The sequence below is a fragment of the Plectropomus leopardus genome, chromosome 11, assembly GCF_026936395.1.
Source record: "Plectropomus leopardus strain MGB_pleo_1.0 chromosome 11, ASM2693639v1, whole genome shotgun sequence".
NCBI lineage: Eukaryota > Metazoa > Chordata > Actinopteri > Perciformes > Serranidae > Plectropomus > Plectropomus leopardus.
Window position 1 is genome coordinate 7927127 of NC_142186.1, and position 26397 is coordinate 7953523.

The 26397-nt window shown below is 39.5% G+C and overlaps 1 protein-coding gene across 1 annotated transcript in view; it reads right to left on the reverse strand.

Annotated features, from left to right (window-relative positions):
• usp45 (ubiquitin specific peptidase 45) overlaps positions 1-26397 on the reverse strand; it is a 45421-nt gene that overhangs the window by 4568 nt on the left and 14456 nt on the right. Inside the window, exons 6-17 of the mRNA XM_042489707.2 lie at positions 24040-24191; positions 21838-21933; positions 20254-20384; positions 11608-11695; positions 8750-8831; positions 7400-7491; positions 6620-6676; positions 6257-6388; positions 3597-4257; positions 2422-2519; positions 2195-2281; positions 1809-1953 (exon numbers count right to left, since the gene is read on the reverse strand). Of these exons, the coding sequence (XP_042345641.1) occupies positions 1809-1953; positions 2195-2281; positions 2422-2519; positions 3597-4257; positions 6257-6388; positions 6620-6676; positions 7400-7491; positions 8750-8831; positions 11608-11695; positions 20254-20384; positions 21838-21933; positions 24040-24191 (1821 nt within the window). The remainder of the gene's footprint in view (positions 1-1808; positions 1954-2194; positions 2282-2421; positions 2520-3596; positions 4258-6256; positions 6389-6619; positions 6677-7399; positions 7492-8749; positions 8832-11607; positions 11696-20253; positions 20385-21837; positions 21934-24039; positions 24192-26397) is intronic.

Here is a 26397-nt window from a genome sequence, read left to right on the forward strand (position 1 = left end):
AACAGAATACTTCCATGTAAACGCATTCAATGTGTGTCCCTACCTAAAGTACCCTGATCATAGTGTAAATACCATTAAAGGTTACTTTATATCTGTCAGAGATGTAACCATCCATGTAACCCCGAAATTATCAGGGTAGATCACATTTGTCTTTCATACACCTATTTCTTCTTTTTATTGTCATGGTTATTTATTGATTTATTTATTTTGGCAGTTTTCTTTTTGTTATTTTGACCAAGGTTCCCCCTAAAGATAAAATATCCTGCAATGCTATATAAAGGCCAAGACACATTAAGCCGACGACCGTCCGCCCAGGTTGGACCGACAGAGAGCATCTGTGGTCCTCGTCATCACGATATGTCCTGCACCATTGACCCTTGCCAACTTTTTTTCCACTGATTCAGTGTGTTGAATTGACAGTGGCGGCCGTGGAGCCCACTGGTAAATGACATCACCCTGACTGGCCGTTCAGCTCAGCACACAAAAAGGGAAACAGAAGGGAGAAAATAAGAGTGAGTGAGGTTGAAACAAACTTGATTTATGAGGTAAGATTGTTTTTCTTTAACCATTGAGCTCTTAACATACTGCAGTTGTTGCTGCTCACTGCCAAACAGTAAATATGCTCTGTTTTTTTTCAATATTTGGTTGTGTTGTTAATGTGCTAACTGGCTTCATGGTGGTCTTCTTGTTTCCCATTTTGAATGACTATTACAGACAGCCACCGTCTCCTGGTATGGAGGGATATTTCCCCTTATACAGGCGCAGAACATATGTACTTGTTGGCTGTCAGTTTGGTGTGTTTATGTGCAACGTTTTGGCCATGACACAGCCACATGAGGGCGATGCAGCAGGAGGATTTTATCACCGCTAGAGTTCATCTGATTACGGCTTTGTGTGTTTCGACCGTAAGAGGCATTAATGCGTAAACTGTAGTTTTCCAGTCTTACAAGGCCTGATGTGAGGACTGGGAAGGGAAGGGGACCTTGTTTTATGTTGCACTCCTTCATGTTTGGGACATGTCAGCTTGATCTGAAGCTGTCTCTGTGTATCAGTCAGCCTTGGTGGCCCAGATTTATCTCTCATGATGTTTGTTATAAAATAGAAACAGCAGTGTAGAGAACGAAATGTGACTTACTGAAGCTCGTTTCAGTTTTGTAAAATTTTGAGACACATATCTAAACAGTCATTTAGACAATTTATTCAACAGCTAAAAGACTCATCAGCAGTACTGATGCAAATCTGTGCACTTCATTGCTAAATTAGGTAACTGCAAACAGAGTGCTTTGGGTTAAAACTGGCCTGGCAGTTATTCATCATTCTCATCTGGAGACCAAATTAAACTGAAAATACTGCATTGCATTAACTTATTCTTTTTCAAATAAGGCATCTAAAGGGCAATGTTGAGGTGAAGTGAAGCGAAGTTTGTTTCTAAGAAAGAAATGACAGACCCTGGATGTTACAACAGGTAAAAACAAGCAGTCACCATGACAACATGTTTGATCCCTGTGTCATCACCAACCACGATGTCCAGTCTTTAGCTTGTTAGCACCAAGGACAACACATTTCCTGTTCTTATAAAACTACCTTTCAGTGCTATTCTGTAAACCTGGACACACTCCTTGAGATAAAGAAGAAAATGACAATGAATGAATGACTTCATCATGTCCTTAGTCGAGGACATCTTCAAGGTTATGAGGAGCGAGGCCTCTGCTGCAAAGTGCTGACCTCTTTCATAAACAGCAAACAAACACACCAACGCAGAAAATAGATTATAGGTGTTAAAGGAGCTCAGAGACTAAAGCCCTGACCTGGCAGGTTCCTGTGGTGCTGCTCTGTTTTCCTCTGGGGAGCACGCACTTTTACATATGCAGTGTAGTGGCCCCCCCGCATCGAGCCACTGTGTTCGACAATCCCATACAGACTGTAGAGGACACGCTCACCAGCTGCAAGGTTCTAGGAAAAAAACAGAAAAAAAGGTTAACAAAAAGTGTGAAAAAGTACAGATACAGAGATTGATTGATATTCTTAAGGAACTGAAGCAACAAAAAATGTTGATTCCAAAGTGAACCACGAACTAATAGGGACCTTCGTACTGTAATAGTAAATAGAGGTACGTGTAAGATTGACTTTGAAATCCTGTTATGATAAACATAACTTAAAAAAGTTTGATTTGAGTACACAGAACATATTTTACCTTGCAGGATGCCGAGCAGAACGGAGCCAGATCCAAGATCAGGGGAAAGTCAACATGGCGGTTCACTTTTCGTAAATTCATCCCTGCCTTAAAATACAAAAATACAAAGCTCCGATGTAAATTTAGGCCTGTAAACCACAACAAAAGCCTGTAACTGTTTAGGATGTGTAAATACACACACTACTGCATACAACATTATGATAAAAGGGCGGTGTGCGTCTGCTCACCTGATGGAAGCGTTTAAGATGCAGTGTGATGACAGGAGGCAGCGAAGATATCAGCATTTGCTTCCTGGCGCTGGTGTAAATCTTTTCCACCTTCTTGTCTGTCATTAACAGAACAAACAGAAATGTCAGGTATATCTGTTGAACAACGTCATAAATCTCTTGAAATCAGATTTCATTTATTAAAACGAACACTGAAAAGCACTACAGGATCACAGGGACATCTGGAGCCACAGAGAAACTGACCATTGCAAAAAAAAAGTGGGAATGTAAACCTTAATTTTGACACTGGTTATACTTTGCGCTTGCCCTGATGTGTGCAAACACACGCTGCTACTGATGAACTGAACTGGTCAGTTGTATTATAGCAGCGTGTTTGTAACATAGTGGACACACTGAGCAAAGATGTGAATCTATTTCTGGATTCACATCTTCTCAGACTGAGAAGTTTCTATGGATGTATTGATACTTCTTTCAGAGAGAAATCTGGTTGTTGTTGAAATCTTCTGTAACTGGCAAGAAATCAAGCTGCGTACAGCTCCACAAAGGACGAAACTCCAAACTATTTGCAGCAAACACTCAAAGCCTACAGGGGGAGTTTGATATCCTAAAGATCGATTTTGAATGTTGAGTTTCACTTTAAGATTTCCAACAGATGTCCTGTGACATCTAGATCAGATGGACAATAATCTTGCAATAAGAGCCGCAACAATTAGTCAATTAATTAATTGAGAGACAGAAAATTAATTTTAATAATCAAAACGTTTTTAAGCATTATTTTAAGCAAAAAAGCCAAACATTTTCTGGTTTTATGCTTCTTAAATATGAGACTTTGTTACTTTTCCTTCTCATATGTGATAAAAAAAACTGAATAGCTTGGGTATTCTTTTTGAAGGTTAGTCGGATAAAACATACCATTTAAATTGTTCTTCACACTGAGCTCTGGGAAATTACACACACAGCTTACACAAGGCTTTTCTCACAATTTTCTGACATGTAGTTAACAAAACCATAAATTGAAAGAATAATGGGCAGATTAATCGATAATGAAAAAAATTGTTAGTTGCGGTGCTAATGGCAATAATTTAGAATCATTTGCACCAGCATATTTGCACCAAGTATTTGCAGTTAGGAACTTGCGGCTCTTCAAAGTTGTCACTCCAGATGTTCTGTCTTACCGGCTGAGCTGCTCTTGCGCAGCTGCTTCTGTCTGCGTTCAGTGCAGCTCTCACACAGCAGCTTGTTGTTGCCCATCAGCAGTTCCACTGAGGTGAACTGGTGGAGGCAGGACTGGATGGAGCACTCCTTGGAGCTGGGTGTGTAACTGTGGGACAGAGCCTGGAAGGCCCCCTGGTGGTGCTGATGGTGGAGGTTATCTCGTGTTTCTCCCTGCTCCTCCTGAGAACAGTGCGTGGAAGGAGAGCAGTCTCCAGATGTGAACCCGAGGTTGACTTTAGACACAGCAGTGACGAGCTGCTCTACGGCACCACTTTGCCTCATGGAGGAGGATGACGAGGGGGAGGAGGCAGTAACGGGTGTAGGGGATGGAGTGAGGGTGGATGTGGACGATGGGGTGGACATGTGCCCGTGGCTGTGGCTGGAGGAGGAGGTGCGCGGGGCCCACTCGCTCTCTGAGGCCTCGCTGTCAGCGTCATTACTGCTGTCCTGAGCACCTGAGTCTCTTTCACTGCCATCTGATAAGCTGCCGGCGGCGGCCATCTTGCAAACAGAGACACCACGGGCTGATCCACCGGCTACTCCCTCCTCCTCCGGCCGCTCCGCACTGCAGCCTGCACCCTTCTCCTCCACAGAGCTCGAAGACCTCCTGCTCTGTTGCTTCTGGGGGCAACAAGAACAGATAAATCGGACACTTTTAGTTATGCAGACTCATGGCAATTTAACATGTTTGTTAAAAAGGATCTTGATACATTTTCTGTCCATCTTTCAACATAACTATTTTTGGCACGCCTCAAATGTGAATTGAAGTATTCAAATTTTCAATAAAGGCATGCAAAAGATTCCAACATCCTTCTGTAGGACTGTGACATTTTCGCAATTATCATAATATAAACTTTAATTCATACCCCAGGCTATTATTTTTTAAACCACTGAGCTCAACATACCTATATTTCCAACCAGTGTCTGCTGCTCAACAAGGATGGGAAATACAGTCAAATTGTTTATTTAAACCTCTTTTCTGCATCTCTCTTGTTTACTATGTCAATACCGTTGTCTCCTTTGGTGCTCGTGCCTTCAGCAAAATTCACTGAATGATTGAATCGTAGAGAATCTTAATAAGCTAACCATATTTGCAGCATATCCACATTGACAAAAGTTTAAACATTAATATTTGTATGCATGATCTAAGCAACTAAGTAACATTAGCTCCAGCGGGTAGCCAACAACCTGGTTTTGTACATCCAAAAAACCTCTACAAAAAGAATATGTATGGTAACGAGGCCTTTAATTGAGACAGGCTTTAATTTGTCCAAGTGTGTAACCACACCAGGCTAGTTAAAGGGATTGTGCGTTTAATTGGGATCAGGTTTATATTTGGAGTTTTATGGCATAATTATAATATTATTTTAAAGCAACAGATTTCACTCTCTAAGGAGAGTTTTTCTGGCCCAAAAATCACAGAAAAATATAGTTTGGTGAGATGTTGCAGTAATCCATCTTCCACATTGTAAATCATATGAAATATCTAGTGTTGCCGACTCTGGTGTGCCAGATTCCAAATATAATGTAAGCTTTGAGGCTCTATCTGTGGGGGAAAAAATCTTAATTAAGGTGTTTTGGTAAAAGTGTGTTTTAGGAAAGGATGATTTAGTATGATTTTCAGATGTGCAAGTACAATTTAGGAAAATGTATTGGCGAAAACATAATATATAATAACTATGCTATATAAGTACTGTTTTTTAGTGTAGTATCACCTGAAAAAGAAGAATCATCGTGTTTTTGCAACCTTAAAATGAGCTGTTTATATCTACAGCATAGAGCAGACAAATCAACCACTGGCTCTAGACAGGGCCGCTCGTGTTTTCGCATGGCCCTTTATAGTTAGCAGCCCCTCTGCCACAAGCTGAGCAGCGTCGGAAAAAGACTCATTTTTAAAACAAAACTAAGCTAATTTAGTGTTTTTACCAGTTTCAATTACCTGGTCCATTTGTTTGGGAGAGAAAGAGACCTGTACTGATAATCTGGCTCGCGGTAAAAAGTATCTGAACAATAGATGCTGAAGGAATTCTAACTAGGTTTTCAAGCTTGGCACATGGGAGAAATTTCGGCTGTGTGCAATCTGCAGTCCTCACCATTAGATCTTAATAAATCCTGCAGACTGATCGTTATAGCAGATTCTAGACGGAAATAGGGTGTGACACCATTGTAAAATACCTTAGTAAGTATCAAATTGATAAACATGTAGTTATAATTGCACATCTTAAAAATATCCTTGATCAGTTTGCCCACTATTTTATCATGTATTTGACATCTTGTCATTGTTTTGTATTTTAATTGTGGGTGAAGACTATTTCTTTGTAGAATTTAAAGAGCCAGGCTTTGTCTTCTTTTAAAATCACACAAAGAAGGGGAGAAAAAGCAACTGACATGAAATAAATAAAAAGTCAGCCGCGGCCTTTGCACATCACAATATGTGTATCTACATCAGTTTGCAACCAGTGGAGATAAAAAAAAAGGCAGAAAAACCCAAACAAAAAACCAAATGAACAAAGCCAGCAGAACATTTCTTTATGAGATGCATGAATATAAACAGTAAAGAGAATCAAAAAGCATCACAGGCACTTCTTTATCATCACACACTTCACATACACATCCCTACCTGTCCACTCAGCTTCCTGGTGTTTCTGTTGACAGAGTGCGCTGCAGAAAAAACCTGGTCACTGTGAGTCATGTGGGTGTCCTGCTCCCGGCTGCCCTTCCCCAGCCTACCAGGGTTGGATGGTTTTGATATCTGAGTACGACAAATAAAGCATAATCAGTTCAAATTGGAACCATAAACAATATAACAGATTTTTTTTTTCTGTTAAAAGCAATAAAACATACAAAACACAAAACCAATCATGCCATCTGTAAAATAACAGGCACATTTCTTACTCATTAAAATAGGTACGCTGTTTGAGAGTGATTCTCAGGGTAAAAATCATTTCGACTGATTTTCTTATGAACAACTGAAGCAGCTCACCCTCTCCTCTATGATGGGTAAAGAGATGTCTATGAAAGCCTCCTTCACTGTGGAGATCTGAAAGAGCAATCACATGCAAGTCTTCATATACATACAGCCACTTCTTAAATAGTCAAAAGACAAAGCTAGCTGTTAACAGTAAACCTCTGTTGCAGATTTTCAACAGACTGAGTGGAGATCTAGGAAGCGGCTTTTTCTCTGTTTTTCCTCTCCAGCTCCACACCTGGTGCTCTCTACCTTCAAGGATGTTCATTAGTTTTCATAGTGGCATTTGCTTTGTTAACAACTTCATGCTGAGCTCCCACGTGTTATTGTAAATGCCTGCTGCAAACAGTTGGTGCTTGAGCTGGTCCCTGAAGGGCTTTTTGGTTTTGTTTTTCCTGTGGACTTCTGTTTCCTCTGACTGATTTTTCAGTTCATACTTTGGTTGTGGGTGTCAAAGTCAAAATTTTGCCTGAATGTAAAAGCTAGAGGAGAAAAGGCAACTGACCTCAGGTCACTGCCAAATTTCTATTACTTTATGACTGAAATTGTCTGGCAATATATGGTACTTCCTGCAGTAATAAGCAGTTGAAAATAAAACAAACTTTCAGAACAAAGCTTAACTGGGTTACACATGTACTGTATTCAGAGGCAACGACTGACATCAGTCAAGGCTGGCAGAAGAAAGTGTTTGAACTCACTGACCTTGCGCTTCATACATGTTCAGTTGAGGGCACCGCATTGAGCTCTGCCTGATTGGTTCCCAGTGTATTCTATAGTTCACCCACATACACTTACGTGCTCACACTCTTCGCACATAATTGTGTTGGTCAGCTCGCCCACAAAAATGCGGTCAACAAAGTTCATCTTCACACCTTCCTTTCCATATGCTAGTAGGAAAAAGAGAGAGAAACAGTTTTCAGTTGAATAATGTAATGAATAACCCAGCAATTCACTCCACTAAACCATTCTGGTCACTATTATATCTCAAATAAAGGAAAGGAAAACTAATTGCATTGTACGGTGTGAGCTTCTTGGACTCAAAAATGCAGATGTTATTTTACTTTCTGAATTTATGATGACAATTATTCCGAAGGTCTTATTCTTCAGTGTTAAATGTGAGACATTGGCTATATAAGGGATAGTTTTTGTATGTGGGTTGTATAGGGTATTTAGTGTATAACCTGCAGTAGTCCGACACGGAAGCTAAGCAATGTACTGCTGTGGACGGGGGTCACCAACAAAATGTATTTTAGCCACCAAAAATAATCCCATCTAAAAATATCAATATCAGTTTAAGGGTATGCTATACAGTGAGAGTATCTTCACAGCTTTACCTTGAAGCAGACAGCCTGTTCCAACAGGGAAGACGATAACAGCTTCAGTTCCCTATTTATGCCCTTGTGAAAGCCACCAGACTGCATTGACAAAAACAGCAATTTTAGCTCACCAAACACAGGAGCTGCTGGTCTACCACTGCCTTGATCAGTTTGTTAATTCTTGCTATTGTGTAACTTTGGTGAATCCAAACTGTTTCACGAGCCAAAGTCACACAATACCACATGATAACTAACTTTTGGTAAACCAGCAGCTCCTGTGTTCAGCGACGTTAAAACACAGTTTTTCTCAATGTGATATAACTGCTGAATTTTCCCCTCGGAAATCACCGTCTGACTTTAAGTTACAGCAGTAAAAACATTCTCAATATAGCATACACTTAAACTGATTTTATTTTTTTATGTGAGAAAAAAAAGTTTGTTGCTGACCTTTCCACAGCAGTAGATTGTTAAGCTTCTGTGTCAGACTTCAGCCTAATTCTCCAAACTGGAGGCATGCTGACTGACATCTATTGCATGTAATGTATTCCCTATATAAACCCGCTTCAAAAAAATTGATCTGTAATTGACATAGATTCAGTTAAGTTCATTAAGTTTGGATAAGCTGTTCATTTAGCAAATAAACTTTTTAAAATAATATGTACAGAAATTTTGCAGGTAAAATTGAAGTTTTATCTAACAAAGACTATACTGGGCTCTCTTCCATCAAGGAACCCTTTGCCAGATTCCTATCAGAGCTGTATTTCCATTAACTGCCACAAGATGGGACTATTGATCTCTGCCATCTCTCCACTGCAGTGAGCGTATGAACCTTTGACTTGGCGTTTGGTCTCCTCATCTGCTGTCTTTTCTGTGGGATTGTTGAAAGCCTTCAGAATTCCCGCTTTCACCCTCTGGACACAAACACAAAATAACAGCACAATGCAGACGTAGCGTGATTATTCCTGGATGCAAAATAAATACATCAATTAAAATAAAATTCACTCTCTCTCTCTCTTGAATTCTCTCCATTACATCCATTAGTGAAATATCAAACTCTAGCCCGCAGAGCAGTTTGACAGGTGTACCTATTATAAGCATCATTAGTGTAAAATAATTATTGTGCTTGTCTAAAAACGTTACCATGTAGATCTTAATTAACAGTGCATGTTTGTGTGTGTCTACAAGTTCTTCTCGGGGCGCTCTTATTGAAGGTGACATGGTCAGTGAGTGTGTTGGTGACAGAGCTGTGAAGAGGCACAGCCAAAGTAAAGCACCAATCAATAGATAATTGGCCATGGTCTGTGTCTGTGGTCGAGACCAGTCAGCCCCCATTGTCCCGGGACCCACGCACTGGACTGGCTATTTAGGTCAAAAAGTCCCAATAATCCCATCCCGGGGTGCACCCCACTCAGTCAGCAGACCATCAAACCAGGCTGAAGCTCGCCTACTAATTAATTACCAGTAACCCCCACCCAAAGTAACAGCGTGCACTGTCCCACACGGATGGGGCCGAGGGAGGGGGTTAGCGGGGGTGGAGAGGGTTGCTGGTACAAGGGTGCAGGGGTGGAAACTAAAATGAAGACGGGGCGAAGAAGGACAGTCCATGCCCTGAGAGAGTAATACCTACCGTCTCAGCTAATTGGTGATAATTGACTGGGGACAAATTAGCATATTCAGATCTCTGATACTAATGGCCAATCAACACAAACACTTAGGGACACTAAAAGGTTGGTGACACCCAGTGTGAAAATACCAGTCTCCCTTTGCGATACACACTCACGAAGGACAGTGTATCTAAAATTTGAACGTTTTTTATTAAAAAGTAAAATGTCTAAAATCTCAAAACAAAATGGGTTTATTCAGACCCACGAGTTAAATATTAATCACTGTCAGTTTATGAAAAAAAATGATTGTGTCATGTTTGTCCAGTGTTAGGTGAACACATATTAGCAAAACTTCTATAATATATCTCGGCCTTATTAGAAAAGTTAGTAAACAGTTTATTATTTGCGTTTAGTATAAAAATCATTCAACAATTTCAGCTAAAATGCCACTGTATCTCTGACTATGCAAGGCTGTATAAATGAGTTTCTGAGTGAATAAATAGAGGGGGCCGTACCCCCTCCCTCTTTACCTCCTTGATTGGATTGGGAGATGGGCTGATGAGTGTGTGTGTATGTGTGTGTGTGTATGTGCATGTGTTCGGGAGGGGGCCGTGGGTGACCCTCGAGCACAATGGGACGGCCCTGGAGCTCATTCAGCAGCTGTGGGTTTCCCAAGATCACACAATGATGCCGGTCGTGCCACTTGCAAGTCCCTTAAGTGGCACAACTGTCAGTGTTCACAAGTTTGAATGGGAGCAGGGGAGCCCAGCCTGCGGCCCCTCCTGGCTCTGGGGCTGACCACTAAACACACCCGCTAACTTCTCCTCATTGGTTCACATAGCCACTGGTGGGGCCACAGGGGCCAAGTCGGCCCTGCAAAGCGCTGCTGTGGGGTCTCCTAATTGCCCCACGAAGGGCTCGAAGGAGGGGGTGTTCTGTACTTGCCAAAAACATGGCACCATAAGGTTAAAATACAAAAACTGGCTAGCCAAGCAAAACCAAGAGATCTGGTTTTGTTTAAGAAAAAAGCCACCCACAAACACACAGCTGAATATCTCACATTATGACAATGGTAGTCTAGGATGGCTTTCAAAATAAATACAGAATTCAAGATAATTCTGTTATTGGTGCTACTATCAATTAATTTCAGATCTTAGCATGAATTTCTATGAGCAAACATTGCTGCTTACACATTGTTTGATGTATTCCGTAAAACCGAGTGCATTTTACAGCAATCCAGGGCAACATTTTCAGATAGCTGAATAAAAAACAAAATGTAATTTGCCAAATCAAATTAAAGAAAACAAAACTAAGAGTCTTCAGCCATGCTAATGAGGCTGTTCTGAGGCACAGTGGTACTTTGAGCTAAATGCAATCTTTTGGGATACAGTGAAAACATGATGATGTTTAGCAGGTATAATGTTTACCATATTCTCCATCTTAGTTTAAGGAACTGATCTGACGGAATAGACTCCTCATACCCGGACCACACTGCATGCATGTGCAGTGTGTGACGGAAACATTGCCAAACTGCTGCGACTTGCATGCTTGTGGTTTTAACACTGACAGCGTTTGTTGCTGTGATGCTGCTGCAGAGCTGCCTGCTGCTGTACTACTGTATTTTCACAATTAAAAGCAGACTCTCCACTCATTTATGAAGCCATGCAAGCCACTGCATTGTCAACAACACAGTCCTGCAAATATTTCACAATAAAAAGCCTTGTGACAACACCTGAAGGGAATCTGTCACAGAAATGTCATCAGAGCGCTTTTATTTTGAAACAGAAAGAGGCTGAGTTTTGCTCAAACCTAACTAAGCATGTAGATACTGTGTCCTCACTTTTAGCACGTTTTCTTCTACCTAATGTTCAAAATGCACTAAAGAAACCTCAAAAACCAGAAGTACAAAACGTGCTTTGCACAGATTTGATGGACCTCTCCATAACAAAAAGTAAAACTTCAGCAAACTTTGAAAAAACATGACAAAAGATACCCAACAGATATATTCTAGACTTGAAAAAAAATGAATGGATTGAAGCCTTTTACAGCCAGTACAAGTGTATGTGTATATATGTAAGCTCACTTTAGTTTCCTCTACTCGTATGGAGTCCAGTAGGTAGTGCAGGAGCTCCTGGCTGTCTTGTTGTTGGTAACCTTTGAAGCGCGGAGCCCTGAAAAAAAAATATCAGTCAACAATAATAGAGAAACAGAAAAAGATGGTGAAAGGAAGCAGAATATTGTTGAGACATCCATTAGCAAGAACACCCAGACATTATAACCCACAATTGTTTTTCAAAGTTATACAAAGTTGTACAAAATATGTGATTAAACCCAAATAAGTCAAGAGGAAGAAAATGAACACACACCAGGCATTTAAAATCTATAGAGAAATATAAAAAAGGAGAAAACTACCATTACCCCTTTCCAAGGCCTTTTCACTTTTGTATCTGTAAAATCCTGCCTGCCATTATAAGGTTAAATTACCTTCACACATCAAAACATTTCAACTAAGATTTGAAAGGTGGAAAATTTGCTTCACTCTTGTAATGTTCATAGTGTAATGTTTTCAGTGTTACACATTTGTGTCTTCAGAATTTGGAAACTGGCTTTGTAGACATTCAACACAGTCCATAGTCCTCCTATGAGCGATCCATATTCATCTTTTTCTCTTTTCACAGATCTAAACCTGCTCTTTCAGCTTTGCATTGTGGGATTTCTAAGCATATTAACAGGGTAAACAATCTGAAAACTCAAGGTTCAATTGCATGGCCTCCAATGGAATGTAAGTCAATCATCTTAAATATTCAAAACTTTGAAAACACACATTTTTAACACTGAAAACATTATTAGATGGAAGCAATTCAAATCTCTTTCTTAAAAAATATCTGAATCCTAATTTTTTTGTTTTTGATTCCATTTCATAGTTCAAAAATTACTTTCAACTAGTGCAAATGTGTGTGAATGGACACAGCTCATGCAGCCTTGCACTGAAAATCTGAGAATAACAAGAAGGTATAACTAATTTATATTGATGAGGCATTGCTTAAGTTTCTGTTGTGAAGAAACAGAGGATTCAATTTAGACTGACTAATGGCATGAAATAATGTTAATTAACACTAACGTCTCTGGCAGATTTTGGATGGATAGAAGGGCCTTTCATAGGTTTCTTTCCATTTTATATTGGATTAATGTAGCTGGACCCTGATGAAGCTATTCATTAGCATTATCAAGCTTTAAAATGGCTTTATCAGAGGTGCTGGCTATGGAATGTTTAATTGTTTTCCTATGTTGGCAAAAGGAATGATCGCCCTACTCTCCCTCTGATTGGCTAATACTTGTTGCCTTTTTAGTTGGATTGTTTGGATCTAGGCAAGAGGAGTGGAATAGTTTAGGTTTAGGGTGGGACAATCAGAGGCAGAGTAAAGCAGAGCAGGGAGGGTCATGCCTTTTGCATCCTTGGAAAAAAACCCTCATCTACTCTAATTAAAATTCATCGGCAACTTTTAATTTTTTAAAAAAATGTTATGAACAATTCTAAATGATTTCATCAATTAGTTGTTGCAGCTCTACATTGAACCTGCCAAATTAGTAGTTAGTTTTTATGTTTTGGTATGTAATGTTACGTACAATATTATGATTGTGAAATTTTGTATCACATCTAACAGATAGAGGTGTGTTTTGTTATAGACCAGAAAAGGAAATACTTAATAATTCGTTTAACATGAGGCGCCCAGTAGCTCAGTTGGTTGAGCAGGCACCAAATGTACAGAAGCTACATCCTCGCCGCAGTGGCCACAGGTTCGATTCCAACCTTGGCGCTTTGCTGTGTACTACTCATCATCCTCTTTGTTGTCTGTGCCCTCAGACACACACTGCCTTTCTTGACAAAAAACACTAGTCTGCTGTTAAGTCTGACAGTTTTCAACATTCTACATCTTGAAAGGCATGAAGGCATCAAATATAAGATGATATAATTAAATGCACCTTTACTCCCTATTCCAAAATAGACTCATTTAAATCAGTTATTTGAGTGGTATATTAGATCCTATCCATGTGCAGTGTGATTAATGTTTTTCTAGGATTTAAAATAATTCCACAGACTTTAGATCATAACTCAATAGATAACTTAATAGGTAGATAAGTCACTAAAGTGAACCTCCAGTTTACACATTATATGTTTCATGAGGTTATTCCTGGGGAATACAGAGGTCCTTTACAAGACAAGTGCTCCACACAGAACAAAGATAAATAGTACTAAATAAAATAATAATAGCGTGTAGTCAAACCACAGCTCTACCATGCTGGTAATAGATTCATCGCCTGGACACATTACTCAGCATGTTCTTGTCATTTTGTTGGTAAGTATCCATCCTGGAGATCGTTTGCCAGAGCTGTTAGAGGGGAGGCTCTCCTTGGGTCCGTCCCCTGGCTGTCCGCAGTGAGGCAGATGTGGGGACAGATGCCAGGGGCAGATGGGCAGCCAAGGCTGGAGCCACTGCAACCTGTTGGGCCGAGCCAGCCACACAACCACAGGACAGGTTGGTCCGACGGGCACAACACACACTGAGAGGCCACATCACTGGTTTGAGAAACCATCAGTTAAATGTTAAGGATGTTTGGAGGGTGGGGGACTGTGGAGGTGGGCTAGATACTTTAATATTACTGTGGAGGTCCTTTACTGGTACTTAATGGATAACACCAGTGGCCTTTTGGTCTTTATGGTGCAGTATTTACTAATCTCCTGTCTCTTTGAAAGGACAAATTTGCTTTTGTGTAGTTTGACAAGGTGTTTTAAAGGGAATTATGGCCACCAATCCTTTGATGCAGGAGGTAACTACCATTCTGGGAAGGACTTATTACTTACACACACAGTAATAACATTCATAACCCTTTTTTAAAAATAAATTTGGCCGCTGTTTTTGTTGTCAATCAATAATGCCATTTATAATTTCTTTTGTTTATACTTTTTTTATTCAGTTTTTTTAAATTATCTAACTTCTTATTCTAATTTTCTTATTGTTTTTTGTGAAAGGAGACTGGCATTTTATTAATTTCATTGTATGATGTAAACCGCTGTGTTTTACTGTGCATATGACAATAAACTTCTTGAAACTCTTGATGCTAATTTTTGAAAGAATTCAGCTAATATAAATCATCCCCAAGAGACAAGTGGACCAAGAATGGATGTCTGTGGCTGGAGAGATGGCCAACCACCTGCCCTCAACACTAGTCATAACCAGGAGGTCTGGAGGAGCCTAAAGTCACCCCCTCTCCCTTACATACAGACACGGTCTCTGTCTCTTATGCCTTTTTTGTGCAGACACATGAGGAAGGGTGGGTGGAGGGGTGCGGACGGTAGAAAGCACATATATCATTTATTCGCTAACCCTAAAAATGAACAGCATGTGAAGGAATGCTCCTCTGTCTCTGTCTGTCTCCCAGGAGAAAAACTCAGAAAGAGGAATATAAAGCAAAACAGAGAAGGAAATGAGTGAGACGGAAAAAAGGGGTGAGAGACAGACACAGAGAAGTATAGAGTAAAAAAATGAAAAGGTTGGTTGGGATCAGTGGGAATGAGGAGGTCTGGAAGCTCATCCCAGTGGAGAGAAGCAGAAGGGCCCTGTAGCGCTGCTCTCAATCTGGCCAATGCAAACAGCTGCGGTGCTGACACAATTAATAGCCGGATGAGTTAGTACCAGACACAAGGCCACACAACCCCCCCCCAAAACACACACACCTACTGTATGAGCAACACAATGCACCCGCACACAGTTCACATATTAAACTCATCCAAAATTTAATCACACACTGGCATTAAAAAAATTCAACTATGTCTCAGTGATTCACAATATGTTCATGGAAAATATGTATAGCAAAACTATAGAGAGCTGTACAAAACAACAGCTACACACACATATGACTAAATGCCTGGTCAGCCAGCACATCTCAACATTGCTTGGTGCCCTCCACTGTATTTGTTCCATTGTTTTGACTGACTGTGCCATTTATTTTTACATTTGACAATAAAACTCCCACCTCTCACCTACACAACCAAGCGTTTTTGTGATTCAGTTTTAAGGTTACATTACATATTTACTGGCTGAGTATGTTGCTAGGTGACAGATAGAGAAGTAAGAAAAATCATATTTATATCATGCGTTATTGGTATATTTAAACTCCTGTAAGCCAATCACAATGAGGAATTAAAGAGCTTTGTTGTATATAAATACATTCAAATTACTTTTTCTCTCTTTTTTTAATCAATATCTTCTGTAAATCATAAACCATACTGTATCTGTTAACCTCTGGTCTATCAGAAGGGTATTTAAATACCTTTTTTTAAAAGACCCTCTCATTTTTTAAATCTTGCTTGCGTCCCATTTAATCATTCTGTGTCTCCTTTCTAAATTAGATGTTTCTGCAGTTCAGCGAAAACAGCACTTGAGGAACTTGTGAGTTCTTTTTTTCCTCAGCAGAGGAGTTTGAGTCGTGTCATGGATAACTGATCTGTCAATCTGGTCAGAAATGATCAGATTGATGGATTAGAGGAGCTGCTGCTGTGCAGAGGCTAGAGAAAGGAAAATTTTAGACCTAACCAACTGAACTGTAAGTTTCACTTTTACTGCATGACACTTTCTGCTGCTCCACCTGTGCCCAGAGTACAAACCTGGTGCAATGAGTAACCAAACAGTACATATTCCAAAAGAGCTTCTAATGAATTAGCCACAAAAATATAAAATTAATACGTGGCGGCAGATATTTTAGTTGTGGCAGGTGGCCACACATTAATGAATGCATGGGAAACCCTGTTGTATTACCATACCATATAATCTATAAAACTCTGATATTTAGCCATACATAATAATACCATTATCTTATGTTATTTTATCCTATTTTTAGGGGAGTGATGTTAGTAACCCTTTTGGTTCTGCTGACATATTTTACTGTTCTGTGATATTTATCTCTTTTGCTCTAACTTGCAGATAAAAAAGACAATTTAGTGCCACCTTTCCTTTGTTTTGCTTTCAAATTACGAGGTAAGGTTTGCAAGACTGAAACACAAAAATCAATACCAGGCTGAGAATGTGATTCACGGTCAGCTTCTTTGAAAAAAAAATTATTTATCAACTTGTGCTCATTTGCAATGGTTTAATTTTTCCCGTTTTGCATATAAAGGGGCTGCCAACATCCTAATTGTCAGGTTTCTAGACATTCACTGGTAGACCAAAGTGAATGGATTTTAATCATCACATTGTTTAGTAAGAATCCGCGCACTGATCTTCCCAGCTCAGCATGTTTGGAAAAACCAATGTTTGTATTACTTTTTTAACCAACTATGAATATCTGCCTCTTTTCTTCAACCTAAAAGAGGTCTTCCTCTTGAGCAGACCAGTATGCCAGCCTGGCTTCTTTGTGCGTATACTGCAAGTGTGTCAATGTCGATGTGTGTGTGTGCGTCCTGGATGCCAGAGAACTAGATGGAATCTATTGTTGTGCCTGGCTGTTTCTTTCAGAGATGTAAGGCTTCTCATAAAGGCTTATGAACTAACATTTGAAAGATGTGGGTATGTCGACATTTACACACAACACATGGATGAAGCAGAGAGCCAGCATACTTTTCTTTTTTTGCAATACAAGAAAGTGTCTACTGGCCGTCCTGAAAATTGAATCAGTCCTTGAAAGAAGCAGGTGTAGATGAATGCCTCCGTGTGGCCTTTTTTGTTCAGCTTATGCATTGGATATGCACAGAGAGTGCATCCCATTCTTAATAAGTAGTAGAAGTAGACAGTCTGTTTTTAAATCCCTGTCCCTGACCTCAGACTCCAGTTGCCCAAGAGGGAGAATACAATATTTGTGTCCTTTAATCAAATTATATTTTTCCCTACCACTGATGAGCTGTATGGTAAAACAAGGCCTGCATGGGTACAAGCTGGGACCCACTCTGGCACCAGATAGAGTGTGTGGTGCTGACCATCCAACCCACAGAGCTTGGCACTGCTCCGAGCCCTGATCAGACCCCCTTCCGTTGGCAGGAGGAAGAGGCAGCCTGTGGGGTACTCAGCTGGTTGAGGTCAAATGCACCTGCACACAAATGCGCAGAAATACACAAACACTACCACACAAAACAAAAAATGAATGGCTAAATAGGCCTCCATTGCCTTTAACCTGCCTGTCAACACCAACATACTGAGAAAGACAGTGAAAGAGAAACGGAAAAGTGCTCTCAGCCCCCACAGGCCAAAGGCAGACTAAGCCCTCTTGGATTGACAAGAGCTTGCAGTGACAAGTGAGCATAATAAGCTATATTCACAGAGTGTAGCCATCACTAAAGGTCACTAAAATAGAGGAAAATGTCCCAGTAAATAGGAGCAGTTCTTGACCCTGTCCTTTCAGCTCAAAGCTTCTGACTGAATGCAGATGTGTTGCTGTGTGGAGGAGTCTATAAGAGAAGCATGTAAGGGATCTGGCAAGTTAAGAAAGCAAACGTACACTTTGTGGGTGTTAGATGGAGTAGCGCATCAGTGAAGGCCTTGAAAGTGTAATAAACCTCTAGTCATTCCCCATAAATCAGAAAAAAAAAGCTAAAATTGGGATGACTGTAATTAGATTAATCAGAATTTCCTAGAAATTGTTAAACGAGAAAGATTACAATGTTGATAGATTAGATTAATCAGTCACAGTTTTGTGGTATCTTTTCATTTTATGTGCTTCTGCATCGCTGTTAAGCTTCACAGTAGGGTAAAGATAAAAAAAAACAATCTAGGTTTTTTGTGCGTGTGCATTTATGTTAGCAAGTACACAAATATTTATAAATATCATAGCAATATGGTGCTGCAACCCATCATCATTTTCATTATGGATTAATATGATGATTTCTTTTTTTCTTTTTCAATTAACTAACTGAATGTTAGTCTAAAAAATTGCAGCAAATTGTAAGAAAAAAAAAAAAAAAAAAGCCCACCACATATTACCGGAGCCCAAGGTGACGTCTAAAGATTGCCTGTTTTGTCAGACAAAAATTCCAGTCCCAAAGATATTCAATTTTCAAAGACATAAAATAGCAAATCCCCACATTTTTATAAACTGGGACCTGTTATGAATTTTCCTATCTGAAATTCATATCAGTTCTTACAAACCCCAGAGTCTGTTGGAGAACCACGAAATACCTCACACTGTCAATCTTGATGTCTTGATACTTTAAGCTTTTTATCTAAAGCAGAAATTTTGATGTGCAACAGTTTTGTTATATGTATTACCTGCTGGAATCTTGGAGCTCTTTTCAAGAAATGAACAAGTTCTCTTATAACAAAGCCATGACTTTTGAATTCTTGTCAAAAAAGCTCGATCAACCTTATATATACCTGGATGCTTGCAGCTCCTGTGAAGATGTCAAGATGAAAATAATCAAACAGAGTCTAATTGCTCAACAGTGTGTGAGATTTCGTATTACTTTCACTGTAATTATTTCTTTTTTTAATCAAAATTGTTGCAGATTGTATTTGTTTGTCAATCGACTAATCAATTCAGCTCTATACTAGGTAACTATGTTTTTAATATAATATATAAAGAATGCTTAGGATTTTTTTAGGAGAGCTGTACAATTGTTTTTGATAGGAAATCTCTAATTTTCTCATGTTTTTTGTTGCTCCCTACCTTTTTATCATTGTCAACAACATGAGTGGACATTAGGGCTATGTATCTGCATTTCCTGGCCTTAATAAAAGTTCACCTGTGGTTCAAGTGTACCATATGGATAATGGGTGCTGAGGCTTAAAGTCATATCTCTCTATTCATACGCATGTCAGTGGAATCGATGAGCCCTATTTAAAATTAAATGCGTATGAATGCATAAAGGTGCGTGCAATGCTTGCTGTCTGAATGCACAATTGCTTGCATGGGTGCTGCAGGCTGAGGCAGTACCAGGTGAGGAGGCAGCCAACACACACACACACACACACACACACACACACACACACACACACACACGCACACACGCACACACACAAACACACAAAGGCCTTTCTGTTGAAAGCTAGGTACCAGAATAACTGTCAAAGCCACACCAGAGATGTACCCAGTCATCCAATGTCAAATGCCCTGGTCACCCACCTGCACTACTAAACAGTGCAAGACCCCCCCACTCCCACTCACATACACACACACACACAAGGTGGACCCAACCAGCAGTGTACCATGCTCAAACAAGAACCCAGCCAACCAAACATTCACACTGTTCATAAAAGAGAACGAAACAACTGTTCAGTTCACAAATGTGCGTCTGTTTCCGCCTCTCACACAGCCTGTTAGGTTTTGCTCTGGATCAAATATGACACAGGTGGCACAGCAGTGTGGCAAGTAGAAAGAGCGACAAATAGTTAGCTGCTGCTACACATTTACTAAGGTACAGTGCCTGCAGTGTGTTTGGTGTACGTTGAGCTTAGAGTGTGTGAAAGGCATTCAGCTGGGACCAGGTGCTACCTGGGTCTGGCTGGTTGAAGTGGTCACCACCGCAGTGAAAGGATGAAAGCAGGTGAAAGCTGTGGCTCCTGTGTTGTCAACTGCTGCTGTGATGATGGAGAACTGCAATACTAACAATTATGGCACAGTCTGCTGGCTTTACTGACCCTGAGATCAAATATTTGCATACAGAATCTGATGCCAGTGTCATCATTAACAATGATTCATCAAGATGATTTTATGACAACTGATATGAGGAATGGTGCCTTACTTTTGGCAGAGCTGGTTGAACAGGATTTTGGGATTGACCGGCCCTTTCCCTGGTTCTTTCATGCTCTGGAGGAAGAGAAACATGGCCGCAGTCAGGGGCTCTGGACCAGGCAGCGTTACTGTCAATGGACTCTGGAAAATGAAGACATCAAAGACAGATAAGACTCAACACTAACTACGTAAGTGGTTGCAGTCAGTTTTTGGTTGCCGAAGCTGAAATATGATTGCCATTTTTAGTCATGTTATATTTTTAGAAATTAAGATAGAATGCAGTTCTACGTAGGGCCGGGTATCCGTACTTGATGCCTTTACGGTATCGCCCTGTTTAACCCAGCATCAAGTAGCATCAAAACTTCTCAGTCAAACTCTACCTGCATTTGATATCTTTTCGTAGCCAGATCAAGAAAAAGACTATTCCTATGGTTTTGCTGGCAGGCAATCACTGCAAACCTTCTTTGATTTAATGCATGTGTGTGCTTTGCCCACGACTGCAGCAACTATAACCAATACAGTGTGTGGTGTGGTGAAGTCAAGCACGGTTGTGTTTGACGAAGCTGGCAGTTCAGCGTGCAAAGATTCCTCCAAAATATTTTAAAGTCTGGCCATACTACACGCCTGTGGTGTTTGGCTACATTTTACACAACTAAATGATTCCATTCACATTGTTCATTCATACTGAATGAAGCACTTTACACATGTTGGTAATGTATCACTAGCTTTATAATAAAAATGTGACATAAAAGACTGCCTGTAATGACATGTTAGATGAAATTTTAAATGCACAGTGGAACAGGTAATTTGCTTCACCATCAACACTAAAACAGATGTCTGTGTGCAAGCATGTAAACGCACAAACACGTGCAGCCTTGTCACGTGCAGCACTGTCTGGTTCTTACTTTAACAGCAAAGTGTAAATATCACAACAAATATGCAACAAATGTTAAGAGTGTATGTATTATTTTATGTATTTATTTTGGGGGAAAAGTTTTACTGTTTGATGTCCCTACTCTTTATGTTACATGATTTTGCCACTGATGGCAACCAAAGGCTGAAAATTGGTTGCCAATAACTCAAAATGATTGCCAATGGCGACTTAAGAATCATTACTATCAATCTCTGATAAAGTGCCTATACAATTTATACAGTAACAGTTTTAGACAACTGAGATTTGATAGTTTATTTACTTGTATAAATTATACTAAATATTTTTTAAAATAGGGTCAGATGTTCAATAAGAACAGAATTAATTCTTAATTTTTTTTTTTTTTTTTTACAAATGTTCATAGAGAAGTTTCATGACTTCCTAAAACATCTTGTGAAAGTAAAATAAGACTGAAAGCTGCCAAAAAAAACCAGAATAACCTTTAGATATTATAGATTATAGATAGATATTATATTTTTTCAATTTACAGTTCAATAACTGCTAATTTTCTGAGTCAATAGCCACTGATCTATTAACTGTAAGTGATAAAGCATTAGGATAATCATTTTAAAAGCAAAATAATTTTCAATTTCTCAATCTGTTGTTCAGTCTTAAGAAAACTATGGTTTTGGAAAAGTAGAAGAGATGGAAAGCAAACTGTACCACATTGGTTTCGACGCTGGGGCTGATCCTCAGTTTGTGCCCTTTGTCTTTCACTTCCTGGATGAGGTCGATGAGCATGTGTGTCTGAGACAGGTTCTGTGGGAGGAGCAACATTATTAAGACTGTTTTACTACCATTTCATTAACAATTTCAGTCCATACATGCATTGAAGGTCATTGGGTAAAGGGTATTATTAAGGTATGGCATCAACAAATGTTCAGCAGCTGAATACCTGTTCAGATCTGCTACCTATTCCAGTGGATATAACTTTTCTAGAATGTCTAGATCTATGATAACTGTCAATCAACTACGCCCAAATGCAGACTTATTGGATGTGCTATCTGTAAGCCAATCGCAGTGTTCCACATTGTCTAAAGTGGACTGCAGTAGGACCACACCCCCTGCGCAAGGCACGTTTTAGTCTATTCAGTCTACAAATCATGTAGTTAAAATACATAATTTGTGTTTAAACAGCTTTTAAACAAAAATGTCAAATTAGATGTTATATTACAAGTTTTTATTGAGGATATTTTCAAAAAATATCCATCAATTGGAATGGACGATGGATCTGAACGTCATCAGAAAATGAATAGGGAATTACAGTTTATATAGGATAATACTTTTCAAATTTGATATTCAAATGATACAGTGTTCACAGAATAGTAATGTCTGGAAGTTTTTCACGTACTATTTTCAGGAGATACTTCCGAAATCAATGATATTTTGAGCCACTATGATATATATATATGTGTGTGTGTGTGTGTGCTTAAAAAGCATCACCTATTCACTGATATGAGTTAATTATTCATGAAAAACATTTTTTGTCCAAAAAATTTCTCTTAAGACCATTTATTGTCATTTTTACTATTAGGCAATTTCTGCATGACGATTCTTCATCCACTGGAATGGACAGAAAAAAAACAAACCACATAATAAAGTATACTTTTTTTGGCTAATGATTTATGAATACATTCAGAGAATAAATCTGCCATTATAATACTTTTTTTGTGTGTAGAACATAGTTGGGTTCTGAATGGGTTAAATCAGTCAATCATCAAAGTGGTTTGATTTTACTGTTCATCAAAAGAAAAAAAACTGGCAACTATTATGTGGACAACAAAAGACAACAACAAAAAAGTTATAATCCTTCAAAAATTTATTTACACTTGCAGCTTGTGGCAGTCCGCTGTGGTCAATTAAAATACCCTTGTGAAATGTTATCTCCATTGTGGCAGCATTTAGGAAACTTGTGGCAAGTTCATTATTCTAAAAAAGGCTTTCAAATCTATCTATGATCTGTGAGTTTGAAATGTAGAGGAGATCCTTGGTGAAGAGATAGCCTGAAGCAGCCATTGTCCCTTCATGTTAGAGAAACATCTTTTCCTTCCCTTTCAAGAAATATTTGTTTTGTCACATCCTGGCAATGAAGACAGTTGCTATGGAAAACACACAATGGGGCTGGCATTGTGAAAGCAGACACAGCTCGTCCTCTGACAATTATGTGTTTTCACCAAAAAAGATTGCAATTTTCAAGGAGACAATACAAACAGACAGGGAGAGGGAGGGGAAAAGCATATAAAGCGCGTTCACTCAAATTTCAATCAACAAGGAAGGCCCTGAGGGTGATTAACAAAATGGCGGAAAAAAACAGCCTCATTGTTGAAGAAGCATGTTGGTTTCCAGTCACCATGACACGACCAGAGAGAGACTGGCGAAGCTCTATAGCTGCGTTGTATGGTGAACATGCTCTGCACCAACTGAGTGCCACTTGTGTATGGGAAGGTGAGCATGTCCAAGCCGGCGCTGCATTTACTGCTGCTTTGAATATACTTCAAAATGACCTCAAGGCCAGGCCTGTTTACACTCACAGTCATTGTGAGACCGCAATATGGTTTACTATAGGCCAGACTCCTCAGAAACAGCACTTGAGTGTTTTCACATTGTGGAGGCATAAATATTCATATTGTCATGCTGAAATAGAAATTCCTGCGACTGAGGTCTCTTGAATGAAGCAATGACTTGAAAGCAGGTTATGTGTAGCAAGAAATCCACCTTATAACAATTAATGCTTCTGACTGATAATGAAAGCTTTAATCACACCTATTTTCTGTTATTCCTAAAGAATATTTCATAAAGCTCTAGCACAATAGAGACACATGCACAGAAGATATTTACGTTTGAGCCGACTCATATTATACCAACCTGCATGACAGCGTTGAAGAAGCAGGTGTTACCGAGGTTATTGATGCCTTTAACAGGCACCAAGGTGCTGTTGATGGCTGGGCTCTTGCCTTTGGGCTGGTCAGTATAATCTGATGGGTCCTCTTGCAGCTTTATGATTTTAGGTGATGCTCCTGGAACACAGAAAACATAACAGGTCAGTGATAAACAGCAGTAGGAACTCAGAACTGGTGAAAAAAGTGAAACACAAGCCCGGAAATTACAGATATAATATGGACAGAAGGATTCCCTTTCGAAATCCTAATTTAGTTTTTACTCTGAGGTTATTTTTAGATAATAAGACTTGGCAGCAAAGCTGAAATGGTGGCTGAGTTGGCGATTTAGTCAAGACTGAGGACAGAAGTCAGCCTCTCTCAAACTGAGACTGTGGCAGGATACAGTAAACATTGGGCTTAGCCTTGAAGCGAGACTGGGGCTGGGAGCAGGGTGCTGGGACGGCAGCTGGAGGGAAAGCTGGGTCATTTGGGAAAGCAGATGACAGCTGTGGAAGTTTCCGCTGGTTAGTGTGGAGGGGGTGGGGGCTGGGGTTACAGAGATGGCCGTCCACAGCCAGCTGTTACTCCTGATCACCAATGAAAACTAACCTTTAACAGAATCTCAGACACAGATGGTCAGAATCTGACAGTGACGTACAGACAGTCTGCTGGGGACACACTAGAGTAGGTATTGTAGCTGTGTGAGCTGATGACGTGCCAGCAGTTAACAAAAAAGCCACCACCATGATGACTCAATACCAAAAACTGTGTTACTGGCATGTGTTAGTAGCTACTGATTTGCTATCTACGTTGTAAGGAATCCTGAAGTTTGAGATTAGAGTAGGAGAGGGTTCTAAATTTTTTGAGTTAAAAGGAATAATGTAGTTTTTAGCCAAAATCCTTACCTCAGCAAGCTTAAAGCTTTAAGTCAAACATCAACCATTTGCTGCCACATCCTCTCTCACTGTTCAACAGATAATGGATATTTCACATTCTCCAAAACTCTTAACTGTTCTCTGAGTATCATAATGTTCAGCAGATATGCAAAGTTACATCCACTTTAAGATGTAAGTTATGTGCAACAAGTTATGGATATCTCCTTTCGTTTTTTTTTTTTTTGCCAGTGAGCCAAAGTAGAATCTGTGAAAACATGGAAGCGTCAAACACATCTTACCCCTAGCAGCACAGATTTACACAATCAGCAGAATTTGGACATCTAAGTTTATCATCACCAATTGTGTATCTGAACAAATGTCTCCCCTTCTGTTCTTCAATTGTGATGAAATGGCTAGGAAATGTGTTTCTGCAAAACATTACGATGTCAAAGTGAGGCTGACCTTTGATCTTCAGATATATATTGCCGTCACTTAATTATTTTATCCTATGAGACATCTGTGTGAAATTCTGACATCATCAGTGTATGAATTCTTGAATTATGGCCAAAAACATGTTTTGTGAAGTCACAGTGACCTTGACCTTTGACCTTCGACCACCAAGTTCCAAACAGCTAATTCTTGGGTGCAAGTGGAGGTTTGTGTCAAATTTGAAGATATTCTCAAAAGGCCTTCTTGAGATATCACCTTTAAAAAAATGAGACACACTACTGAGAAACACTACTACAAATTTAGCTGTAACAGAGTTTCAGAGATGAAACAAGTTTGTAATGCAGTCTTGATGATATATGGATGTCTTAAAGGGTTCACAAAGTTAATATTAATTTAAGACTAATGCACTTCTAAAGCCTTCAATAAATAATAACAAGACTCCTCAATGCTTTCCATGTAAAAATTGGCAGTTGCTGTTGAGGTAAAAATGTCTCTGTGTGAACACGCTATGACACTACGTTCAGAGAGAATAAAGAAATGGAAGTGGTGCTAATGGATTTAAAGGGCGGGAGACGAGTGAAGCAATGAATGCAAGATAAGTTAGAAGGTGCTAATTGAGGCAGAGAGGTGTTCACTCAATGTGATATTTGACACATTTGACAGATCCAGAGAATCAAAATCAGAGATATTTTATTGATTTCTGGAGTAAAATTTAGATAGCAGGAGCAACAGGCTGCATGCACAGTTGGCTCATGCCCATTAAAATGAAAAAAAACTTTTAGCTTCATGCAGAATATCAGACTCCATGATGAATGACAAGCTCAGTACAATAATACATGGTCCCCCTGATCTTTCAGAAACTAGTCCATACCAAGAGATATGTGCACTGCAACTACATGCAGACTTCAGGAGATTTGTGCACCACAGCTGTGTGCAGACCACAGACCTATATACTGGTACAGATTTTGGCAAAAAAAAGCAAATAAACAGACTAAAAAAACTGCTTTGTAACAACAGGT